The 12,525-nt window shown below is 44.4% G+C and overlaps 1 protein-coding gene across 3 annotated transcripts in view; it reads right to left on the reverse strand.

The window, feature by feature from the left end:
- MMD (monocyte to macrophage differentiation associated) overlaps nucleotides 1-12,135 on the reverse strand; it is a 54,994-nt gene extending 42,859 nt beyond the window's left edge. For all 3 annotated transcript variants that reach the window (XM_045070063.1, XM_013053673.2, XM_004747359.3), the window contains exons 1-3: nucleotides 11,850-12,135; nucleotides 4,592-4,673; nucleotides 629-789 (exon numbers count right to left, since the gene is read on the reverse strand). In XM_045070063.1, the coding sequence (XP_044925998.1) occupies nucleotides 629-789; nucleotides 4,592-4,673; nucleotides 11,850-11,875 (269 nt within the window). In that variant the 5' untranslated portion in view covers nucleotides 11,876-12,135. The remainder of the gene's footprint in view (nucleotides 1-628; nucleotides 790-4,591; nucleotides 4,674-11,849) is intronic.
- Between the last annotated feature and the right edge of the window lie 390 nt (nucleotides 12,136-12,525).

Consider the following 12,525-nt stretch of genomic DNA (forward strand, 5'->3'; position numbering starts at 1 on the left):
TTTTTATTTATTTATCTATTTATTTGACAGGGAGGGAGAGAGAGATCACAAGCTAGGCAGAGAGGCAGAGAGAGAGAGGGGGAACCAGGCTCCCAGCTGAGAGCCCAATGCGGGCCTCAATCCCAGGACCCTGAGATCATGACCTGAGCTGAAGGCAGAGGCTTAACCCACTGAGCCACCCAGGCGCCCCTGTTACTTCCATTTTAGTGATGAAGAAACTAAGGCTTCAGGGGGTCAAGTGACTTACACAAGCCTGAGTGGCAGGGCTGGGCTGACTCCGAGTTCATTGTGCTCTTACTAACCCACAGCTGCTGCACTCTATTGGGTCTTACGTTTGACAACGTTAAAAGACAGGTCTCGGGATTATACGATGTAAGTCCTGGGGAAGCAGTGTGGTTTTGCTGGTGGCTTCTGAGAAAGGCCTGCTTTCTTAGATACATACTGGGGTTCTCAAAGTCTGTCCAATCCGTTGGAAATGTCTTGACTATAATGGCAGAGCGTTATAGTCTACGGGGCAAGAAAATGTCTGTCTACTCTGTAGCTTCAACCCGACTGAAAGATGCCAGTAGGGGAGGCTACCCTGAGTCTGCTCTTCAGATCAGGGGAACTAGCAAGCCATCCACAGTACCTTAAGTGGCTCTTCTTCCACGACACAATGTGAAATACTGTGGAAACGATGAAGAGGGCGCAGAGGCCCATCCCGTAAATCCACGCAGTGATCTTTTCCCAGCAGTCATCTGACAGCCGATGCAGGAGGGCACTGCCCACAATGGCCGGAACAATGAGGAACTAAGGGAAAGGCAAACAAGAGTAAATACCCTGGGTTTGGCGAAATTGCCCCCTTTGTTAAAAATATGTAGGTTTCCCGGGGGCAGTTTTAGAAAGATCATTTTAAACACTTGCCTTTCGGGGAGGGAGTGGTCGGTGGCTACACTGGTGACAGCAAGTACCATTCAGGGCCCAGGAACCATGCCCACCACTGGGTATCCAAGTACATGATACAGGATACATTACTCCATGGTGGCAAAGCAGATATTTGTTATCCTAATTTCATTACATAAGAATGTATTTCACCCTGTTCTCTAATGTGATTTAAAGTAGGTACTTAAAATATTCAAATGCCAAGCATGTACCCAAATTTTGTAAGGAGGTGCTATTTTTAAATGTTCTTTCCTATTTCCCCCCTGAACTACTGAAATCTCAGTATTTCAGCAAAGGGTTAAGTGAATGAATAGAATCAAGAAGTATTATAATGTATACCACATACACAAATATTAACTGTCAAGTCATGTTCTGATTTTTAGTTTGGATCTGTACATTCCACCAATTTGAAAACTAGTGCCAAGTGACAATTATTTATTTTTAATAGCACCTTTCAAGTAAGCAAGGGTAATCCATTCTCACCTATTCAAGTAATTTTAAGGGACCATAATCTTAAGCGAATTTTGCTTACTCTACCATAGTTACTTCCCATGGACACAAATTTCAGTGTCTGTCATATGAGTAGGAGTATCACTAGTAAACTTTTTTGTTGAAGACTTCATCTTTTTAGGGAAGTTTTTAGCTCACAGTAAACTTGAAGAGTGGTAAACATTTTATAATAATAAACATCCGCAAGAAAAATAAACTACTTTTTAGATATTAGAATAAGCATACCTGGCAAAGAAAGAAAGCTTTAGCAATCTTATCTTTTTCCCCACAATACCTACTTTTGCCCTCTTGCAACAAAGTATCTCTACATGAGATCAGCACTGAATTTTCAAATGCTGAAGTTTTCACTGACCCAGACAATATGAGAAAATTAATGACAACAAAGTAAGTTTTTCATAAGACAGAACTTAATTTATTTTGAGACTGTGTCCTTCCTACTTTCTCATGTTAAAGTATCCTCTTTAATGAAATGATGATGATGGAAGTTTGTTTTGTTTTGTCTGTTTTAGAAATCTTACCTCTCTCTGAAAGTAAAAAATCAGGATGCAGTTTAGTAAGTTTAATAAAATGATATTTTGTTCTAAAAAATTAACATGGAGTTTTTGTCAGTTTTTCTTGTTTTATACAAGTATTCCTTAACTTATGACATACCCAGAAGAGATAAGGGATCATTCAAGTCTGTCTCCAGCAAATAATATTCCTAAAGGTGACCTGCACATCTTAATAGCCAAACTATTACATTTTAAGTGTTCAACATAATGCTAAGTAACAAATATTTCATTGATTACCTTCATTTGTCAGTGGTACAGAAACTATCATGGCACTGGCCTGTAACTTTCATGAGTGTTTTGTAGTTGGTAAATAGAAAAAATAATGGATGTATATTGGAGCAATGAGTGAAAGAAGAGGCCAAATAAATTATTACTCAAATTTTTATATTCCTTATATCTTTTTTTTTTTTTTTAAGATTTTATTTACTTATTTGACAGAGATCACAAGTAGGCAAAGAGGCAGGCAGAGGGAGAGAGGGGAAACAGGCTCCCCGCTGAGCAGGGAGCCCGATGTGGGGCTCGATCCCAGGACCCTGAGACCATGACCTGAGCCGAAGGCAGAGGTTTAACCCATTGAGCCACCCAGGCGCCCCTATATTCCTTATATCTTAATCCTCCCCTAGACTTAAATACACACATACAGACATAAAACTTTTTCGTATGGGCCTGTGGACAATTATTTTTGGTAGTAATTTTACTTTTAGCTGTTAAATTCATCCAATATCTGGTCAGAATAAAAGATGGATAGTCTGATAGGTATCAAACACAATCAAATTAGGCCACTCTTTCTTTTCTTTCTTTCTTTCTTCCCTTCTTTCTTTTTTAAACGATTTTATTTATTTATTTGACAGAGAGAGATGGCAAGAGAGGGAACACAAGCAGGGGGAGTGGAAGAAGGAGAAGCCGGCTTCCCATGGAGCAAGAAGCCCGATGCGGGGCTCAATCCCAGGACTCTGGGGTCATGACCTGAGCCATAGGCAGATGCTCAAGGACTGAGCCACCCAGGCGCCCCTAGGCCATGCATTCTTTAGTCCATGTTGGTACTCTAAACATTTTGACCCTCTGGTCAAAGCTCACGCCACATAAGTGTGTCACTAAGGCAAAGACGGGTCAGCTCAAGTCTATAAAGAATTTCACTAAATCCTTCCTGTCCCCAGAATCTCCGTCATGGGTCCAGGGAGACTGTCCACTAGAGAGGTTACTCCAGAACTTCATTACGGAAGCTCATTTATGGAATCCAGGGCAGGCATGTCAGGTACTAATTTTTCCCTTTAGCAAGATTCCAGCATATTAATTATTTAAATAAAAGTCTTTTTAGCACCTAAGGCAAAAGGACATGCAGTGATAAATTAGGATGATGGTTCAGTATTAATAAGTATTATCTGAACTACACCATTATGATACATAACACAGATGCTTCATAAAGTTTGATTTATGCTAATAGATTATATTAGATTATAAAGGAATCTATTAGAACCCAGTTTATTAGGGGTTTATTTGGCATCATTATTCTTTATAGTAAACACTGTAACTATTCTTTGGGGAAGAAGATTAAAGATATGAAAAAGCACAGTCGAATTCAAGCAAATCTTATTATAATGACATATGTACTAACACGGTATAAAATACTTACATTAGCCTGTTCTAAACACTCTTCATGAAAGAATTAAGTTGGCCTCCTCTTTTTCTGAACTTCAGCTTTATAGCAGCTACCTCCCTTCCCTCTAAAGTCTCACTAAACGTTGGGGTGCCTGGGTGGCTCAGTGGGTTAAAGCCTCTGCCTTTGGCTCAGGTCATGATCCCAGGGTCCTGGGATTGAGCCCCACCTTGGGCTCTCTATTCAGCAGGGAGCCTGCTTCCTCGTCTCTCTCTCTGCCTGCCTCTCTGCCTACTTGTGATCTCTGTCAAATAAATAAATAAAATCTTAAAAAAAAAAAATCTGAAAATACATATTCATGAACATAAGATGCAAATAGAAGAAATGCACCAAAGCATTAATTTATTTCTGGGTGGTTTTGTTTTTCTTACATATTCTTCAGTATTTTCTAAATTTCTTACAATGAGCATGTTTTGCTTTTATGAGGAAGAAAAAAGTTCACTATGAATTAGGGATCAAATCAGCTTTTTCTTCTACAATATGCAGAAACATCTGCTCTGAAAAGCAGTGGGTTCTATGGAGATAGGGATGGGGTGGCGACTTGTTTCAAGGAATCACTTGGTAAGAAAAAACACCTTGTCAACAACACTCTGAACTCTCCTTGGCCCATGAACACAGCTGACTGTCTTGAAAAGGTGATTCACTTCATTCGGGAGGTCCTCCTCATAAATAGTTGTCTTTTTGATTTTCCTATAACTAGGGTACTTAACTATTCTTCTACAGAAGATCTTGTCAGAGAGTCAGTTTAGGATGTACAGAGCTGGCAGAGCACTGGAAGGGCTTGATGTGCTCACAGAGCTTCTGCTAACATGACCCAGCACCGATGCCCTGGTAGGGGAGGTCACAGAGATAGGTACATCTAACTAATTGGGCTGAGGATACTAGAGATAATGGCTGCTCCTCCCACCAGAGCCCTCGGGAAGGCCGCAAAGGGGAGAAAATGCATACTCACTGCATGTGTGTAACAGTTAGCAGCATGTTCATAACAGGTTGGTTTGTAGCGGCCATTGGCTGGGGCCCGGTGGTTCATGAACCTGGACAAACAAAAAGATATCACATGAGACGCGCTCAAAGGATATAAAGAACAATGGGGAAGGCTGCCAATACTGTTTGGTCTATTCTAAGTGAGAGGAGGCTGCTGGAAACACCTAGTTGCGGGAACAAGACCAAAGCCGCTAAACAGGTGTAAACTGAGCTAACAGCCATGATCCAAAAGCAAATGCCCTAGTTTATTGGATTAAGTATTCTTTCAGTTTATTCAAAAGAAACCTCTACCAATCAGAAGCAAACAGCAATCAATCATACCCACCTTCTTCAGCTCATAACCGCCCCCATGCTAAAACAATTATAAATAAAAAAAGGCGCAACCAAATCTTAAATCTCGGGGGAAAAGGCAAGACAATCTTTCTAAACTTTACAAATGCCAGTAACTGCCATTCAATTAAAAGGAGTACAAAGCAAGGTTTCAGTTTTCTCTCTCAAAATTATAAAGCATTATACATGGAGATCTTTACACCCTACATTCCACAATTAGCAGGCCCGCCCAACGAGTTTCCCTATATTGCATTACCTGTTCCAGCACCAGACAGTTTAAATAAATGATACCTGGCTACCTCTAAGCCACCTAAACTAGAGGCTTGTTTTTACCTGCATTCTTCCGGAGTTAAAACAGTTTGCTTTCAAATCCAAATATACAACTAGTACCTGATATCCTGGCTATAAAATTCATACATACATACAAATGTGTGTATGTATCTAATATCAAAATTGGTTACACATATAGACACATACCCACATTCCACACTTCCCTTTGGGCCAACTTTGTGGAAGTAGCAATACAGTGAAAACCATGAATACCATGGGACCCGAAGATATGAACAGCATTTTCCCCTTCAATGTGGAGGTGAGGAGCCTCGGCAACCCAACCCTCACCCATGCCATGTTTCATGAGGGATGCTGGTTTAGTCTGTTCTCTGAAAAAGGGGAGATGTAAATTCAGTAAGATGATGAAGCAGCTGCCCAGAAGAAGCAGATGCAGAGAAACAGAGAGGTACAAAAGCTCCCAGAGCATATTGGTCTTGGAGGCCCCGCTACATTCCTGTGCTTAGAGCCTGCAAGATGGCAGCAGGCTTTGCGCTAGAAATTATCTTTTTGCTTAAACTACTTTAAGATGGGGGAAAGGAGGGAGATTTTGTCATCTGCCACCAACGAGTTCTGACCAGTCAAATCTTATAATTACTATGATGAAAAATAGTACCGGGCTGAACCAAATGGCAGGGCCGGTCTGAAGCACATGGACAAGCCATCCTAAACAATGCCCAGTTTAGGAAGACTAGCATTTTCTCCCTGAATTAAAAGGGGATCATGCTTAGAGCTTATATATAAGTCATGTCATGCTTAGAGCAAATAAAGAAAAAGAAAACGGCAGTTTCATTCAACCTAGTACAGAGAGTTTGGGTAGAAAATCCAATGGGGAATGAATCTGGCATGGTGATGATATTTCACTTGGACAACCAATGGGTTAGTTATCTGACTAGTGTGTGGAATATATCTTATTGAATGGAATTTGCCAGATGGGTTTGAAAACTGTTTAAGAGAAATAGACATTTAACAGCTTCAGAATTTATCCAAGCTATTCTCACACATAGATAAAATAAATCTTTTCTCCCCTGCTAATCCTTTAAGTAACTTTACTAATTTCCTAAGGGACGAGAGGATTGCTACATAGCGCTTATTAGTGAAAAGGAAAATAATTGCAGTCTTGAGAAGAATGCTTTAAAAGCATCTCAAGCATTCAAGGATCTACCTCATCATCCCCAGACATAGCAACAGAGCTATAAGTAGCACACCCTATTAGAAATTTTAAAGGGTAAAGATCAAGGCTCAAAAATGGTAGAGGGTAGGGCGCCTGGGTGGCTCAGTGGGTTAAGCCGCTGCCTTCGGCTCAGGTCATGATCTCAGGGTCCTGGGATCGAGTCCCGCATCGGGCTCTCTGCTCAGCAGGGAGCCTGCTTCCCTCTCTCTCTCTCTCTGCCTGCCTCTCCATCTGCTTGTGATTTCTCTCTGTCAAATAAATAAATAAAATCTTAAAAAAAAAAAAAATGGTAGAGGGTAGATTAAATTGAGAGTGTTCTGTTTAGGGTACAGTAAGTAAGGTTTGTCTACCCACCACCAGGCTGAAGACTAAAATAGCAATTTATATCTCTGGCAGCTCAATCTAAAAATAGTCAACCCATTACACAGCAACAGGGATAGACTTTCACATTTTCTCCCAAAAGCTAAGAAGCTGGATGGCCATGTTTGTGACAGCTTCGTCCCTGCCCACCTGGAATCACTCAGAGTAAAAATAAACTCCTAAGTTGTAGAGAAAAATATCCCACCCATGTGACTTCAGGTAGTCTCTTCCGGCCAGAGCGAGATTCCCATAATAAGGCAAGGGAAGAGCAAGTCTTCGAGAAGCCCACCACTGTCCAGGGCTCAGTCAAAAACCACCACACAAGTGTTCTGCTGAGAAATTTACAATGCAGTCAAGCCTCCAACATAGCCTTCTGAAGAAATCATTCCTAAAACCTAAATGGAAAAGCAGAAGTAAAATGCAAATTAACTCCCACACGCCGAACCTATTCTATTCTCTTCTCTTCCCCCAAAAAGAATGAAAAGGGTTCTCACGTGTTACAGAAAACAGCACCCATTTATGGAAGCCGCTTCTACCTAAGGAGGAGTAACCCTAACAGTTGGTTATCTGATGCTAGAAGAGAGTATCCAGCAGGTTTTACAGGGTTTGAGGGAAGGTAATTTAGTCCTGGGTATGGAAAACACACTTTAATAAAGCTATTATTTAGGTTTCTTGAGGGGGGAAGGGCAGAGGGAGTGAGAAAGAATCTTAAACAGGCTCCATGCACAGCACTGAGCCAGCAGCAGACTCAGTCTCATGACCTGAGTTCATGACCTGAGCCAAAATCAAGACTCTGATGCTTAACTAATGAGCCACCCCTTATAAAAACTATTATTTAGTTAGGTTTGTTCACTCATCTCCTCGCTTTCTCTTTTGACACTCTATCTTGCTTTCCCTTACCCGGCATTTTTAAAACCCCAAACCCCCATAACAAAATTTCAAAACTCTAGAGAGAAAGAACAGACCCCAAAGCACTGTGCCTTCTGAAAGTAAATCTATGACCCACCAGCAAATCTCTAAGACCCAAGGTCAAATCTCAGAAGTTGTCCCTGATTTCTAGGTCTTCCCCATTCTCCAATGGGAAGATTGCTACTTCTAAATATATTCCAGATCAGCCTAGCTCTCTACAGTTCCACAGACCCTACCTTATACATTAAGGCACTGACATCTCTGGTCTACATGAATACAAATCTCTCAGTTGGTCTCCCTGCTTGTCCCCATACAGACTCTTCTCTTCATTCAGCAGCCAAAATAGTCTATATGAAAACCAGATCACAGCATACACCCCAACTCTGGCTTAAAACCTGCCAGGGTCCTGGGATCAATCCCGCATCGGGCTCTCTGTTCAGCAGAGAGCCTGCTTCCCCTTCTCTCTCTGTCTGCCTCTCTGCCTACTTGTGATCTCTGTCTGTCAAATAAATAAATAAATAAATAAATAAATAAATAAGTGAGTCTACCTTGGACTCAGGTCATGATACCTTCAGCTCAGGTTATGATCCCAGACTCCTGGGATTGAGTCTGTATCCCGCTCCCTATTCAGCAAGGAGTCCCTTTTCTGCCCTCCCCTGGACAGTGACCTCTCTCTTTCCCTCTGTCAAATAAGTAAATAAAATCTTAAAAAATAATAATATTGTTTCACTCGGGATCCAACAGGTTCTGTATATAACAAAGAGAAATAGGCAATCTTAGCACCAAAAGAACCTTGAATCTCATGAAAAGAAAATTCTTAAAGGCTAAGACCATGGATATTCCAGGGCTCTTTCAACAGCACTTGATGGAGCCACATAAGCCAACCCCTATCCACAGCACCTTATTATTAGCCAGTTTACGAGTGAGCATGGTATTGAGGAAAAGTGTCCATTGCCAGAGGGGGTGACGGTGGACGACATGTTTAAGAAGACTATCCCATGCCTGTAATTCAGTGCTCTAAGAACATGTTTTAAAAAAGGCAACAGGCAGTCCAGGAAGACTTCCTAACTCTGGAGAGTAAGGTGCTTTATATCACATAATCAGTCTGAAGCTAACCAGTGGTCACAAGGCTGGAGCTCTGAATCAAGGAGTATCCTTTTCCTTGGATTTTCGGTGGCAAGGCTGGAGAAATGAGAATGCACCAACACCGTACAGTAGAAGCTCTGTGGGTCCCAGGCCTCAGTGCTCTGCACATGATATTGTGTAAGCAGGGAGACAGTCAAAGGTGAAATGGCAGCATGGTGGTAGAAAGGGACAGGAAGTTGAATTGAAATGGGTCTGTCCTTTCCTAGCCATGTGACTGCGGCTAGTTCTCTTTTATTCTCTAACCCTATTTGCTTATCTATTAAATGGCTATAAAATTTTGTCTTCCAGGGTTAGAGTTGAGAAAGAGATGAGTAATACATAAATACCCAGCCACTGGCTGGCTCAAGTAAACACTCAATAAATGTTAGCAATTATTCCAATCAGTCAGGGATGCTGTGATAGGGAGAAAATGACTCTGGGAGAGGAAGGTGTGGGGGCAGACTCAGATGGGGAAAGGATAAAGCAAGAGAAAATATGCTCTGTGTCCCAGTGGCATTTTTCACATCCTAAACTTTTTGAGAAGCCATGCATGCATAAAGCCCTCCACTTAGGACAGTGGGCTAAATTTCTTCACAGCCTTCCTCTGCAGAAATGGCAGAACTCTGGAAGTTTATCCAAAGCCAAAATGACCACCACATTTCCATTATGAACAAACCAGCAAGATGTCCATTTCTTGTAATTTAGACATAGCCACAAACCATGGCCTAATGAAATGTTTTTACTGCAATCAAATGCTCTTCAAGGGACTCTTGATAAATCTATCAGAAGTAACACATGCATTCAAAGACAGTACGTCCCTCTCTCTAGTTTCTCTATAATTTACTTGCCGATAACTTTTCTGAATGCTCAAAAGATATATAAGGAACACGCCTTGAAGAGATGATTAATAGTACTCCCAACATGTTGATGTTGTACAATACACTAAAAGGGCCTTTTTTTGTTAATTTGTATTTGCAGGCTTTATGTCCAAGTTCAAAGTTACCCTGAGAAATAGCTTTCCAATTTTGTCTGTAGTAAGAAAAACAAGAAATTATGTAATCATTCAGTCTTCAAAGAAAATCAGGGTGGGTGTAAGTGCCATCAGGAAAATAAATGTTCAATATCCATTGATACTGTGCAGTCACTGAGAAGATTACAAAGTCTGTGCCACACCAAAAGAAATGCCTCTATTTTTCATCTTTAAATGAATGAAGTAGAGCACAAAATTACATTACTACACTGATAATAAGGACTGGGTAGATTAGCATCCAGCAAAAGTAGTTCAATTAGCTGAGACAGTAGGATCTGAAATGAAGGGGTTTTTTGTTTCCCATTTCCCTTAACATTGTTTTAACGTTTGTGTAAAAAGCCTTTTTTTTTTTTTTCCTTTCTTGAAGAGAATACAAAGGATAGGAAAGAAATACAAATTCAATCAAATAAGGAAGGGTAATTTCACAGAATATTGCCACTGTTCTCTGAAAACAGGAAGCGCACAGATGTTCAAAGAAGTAAAACCAAATCAAACAAACCACATGCATAAGGCTTTACCAATCATACTTGAATGCATGTTACTTTCTCTCTTAAGGCCCATCTAACCTTCATTCCTGACTTCATGCTCTAAAGCCAGACATCATGATCCCTTTTTGCCTTCAGAAGCACTGATAGGATGATCCCACCAAGGGAACAGTGCCAGGCATTCAACACTCTTGAATGATGAGCAATGTCGGTTAAGTTAATCAAGTCTTCAAACTCATAACCCTTCTAATGGTACGGCCCTCCCCAACTCTTCCTATGCATTCTTTGGCTTCCTTACCCTTTGGGACCAGGGGAGTAATGAGAGAAGCATAATGGGGGAGTGAGCATCAAACAGCTTAGGGGGTTGGAAAGAGGAGGGGGGGAAAGTGCAGTTTGAAATTCTGAAATAAGAGGCAGTCTAAAAACTCAATAACCTCCCTGGAAGATTTTCATGCATTCCTTTTCTTCTTTCAAATTCCCCATCACTGTACACCAAGCTTGCCTGCTAGTGAAGGTCTGGGAATGGGGCCACGGCTGACAGATTCAGACAAAGGATGGAGAGTGAAACATAGGGGAGATGAACTTTCACCCACTTAAAACGAAGAATTAGGGGGAAAAGCCCAGAGCTTCCTCTCAGAAACATGGGCCAGCCTCCATCCATTGCTAAATGTCAGAGACCTGAGCCAGGATTAAGGCCACCGTGCTTCCCGAGGTTGGCATTCCCACCGGCCCTCCAGTGAATGAGCTGCTGGCCAACCTTCCGGTGGCACCTCCTAGGTTCCTCCTCCTCATTTCCTAACACAGGCTCCTCAACAGCAGCTCTCACCACCCGAATACTAACTTGTCCCTTCGCAGTGCCCAACACAGCACCGCCCTTGGACGCTAAACCAGCAAGCTTGGAGAATTAGCAAGGCCCGGACCTGGCCAGGAAAGGCTAAATTCACCAGCGGAGCATGCCTCAGTTTCCCTGTTGCTAGGGCCTATCACAGACAAAGCACTAAAACGCCCAGCACCCCGTCTTACGACAAATCTAGCTGCAGGGCGCAGCAGCTGCCCGGCCCCTATTCCGTGCGCCCCGGGAGACCCCCCAAGCTGGGGATAAGGGGTGGAGGCCAAAGCCAGGGTTGGAGGAACGGAGTCGGCGTCTGGGGCTGGGGTTCCGGTCCTCAGGGCAAGGCACGAGCCCTGCCGGGTTGGGGTAGGTAGGATGAAGTCGGGTGAGCAATGGGATCCCCTGGAAGGAGGGCAGGCTCGGGGTTCGAGGTCTGGGAACCCGGGTCACGCGTGAGATCGCGGTCCTCGGAGGAAGGGGATCGCCCAGGGACCACAGGGCGGGGAAACCCCCGGGAGCTGGTCCCCGGCCAAGGCGCGGTATCCGCGGGGGGGATGCAACCAGGTGAGGAGCCGGGACCCACTCCGGACGAGGCGGGATCTTGGACCCGCTGCCGGCACGGGCGGTGGGGCAGGGACACCATCCCTCTCTCACCGCTGGAATCGATTCTTGAACCGCATTGATCCTCCGCTCCTCCTCGGGGGCCGGGAGCTCCGTCTCGTCAGCGCCGGGGGCAGGGCGCGCGGCCCTCATCGGCTTGGGCTGCTCCGGAGGCCGCCCGTGTGCCCGGCGGACCGCTCGGCAGGGCAAGGCTGAGTGGGCCAGGCCGGGGGTCGGGACAGGGCCGGGGCCAGACCGGGCGGCTGGGGGCGGGAGGGAGGCCGCTTAAACGGCCCCGGCGCCTCCCGCCTCCCGCCTCCCGCCTCCCGGCTCCTCCGCCCCCGGGCTCCCGCGCCCCGCCCCGGAGCCCGGCTCCACCCCTACCAGCTCCGCCCGCCTGCGTGCGCCCGCGGCCGCCAGCGCGTCACCGAGCCGGGCGGCCAATCAGCACCCCGAGCGGCGCGGCGGCAACGCTGCCATTCATCCCGCAGAGCCCCGGCGAAGGGGGCGGAGCCTCGTGTCCGATGGGGCGGGGCTAGGAGAGACGAGAGGGCTGGGAGGGCGGTGCACTCCTTGAAGGGGTGGAGTTGGACGAAGGAACCTGAAGAGGCAGAGGCCCGAGCCGGAGAAATTGCAAAGGGGGAGGTAGGCCAAGACTCTTAAAAGCAGTTGTGAGCCCGACAGCAGCAAACGAGGGCTCCAGTCTGCGTTCCAGCCCCGGCGGGGTGGC

This window comes from Mustela putorius, unplaced genomic scaffold (assembly GCF_011764305.1).
Source record: "Mustela putorius furo isolate JIRA1106 unplaced genomic scaffold, ASM1176430v1.1 tig00003962_pilon_pilon_pilon, whole genome shotgun sequence".
Taxonomy (NCBI): Eukaryota; Metazoa; Chordata; class Mammalia; order Carnivora; family Mustelidae; genus Mustela; species Mustela putorius.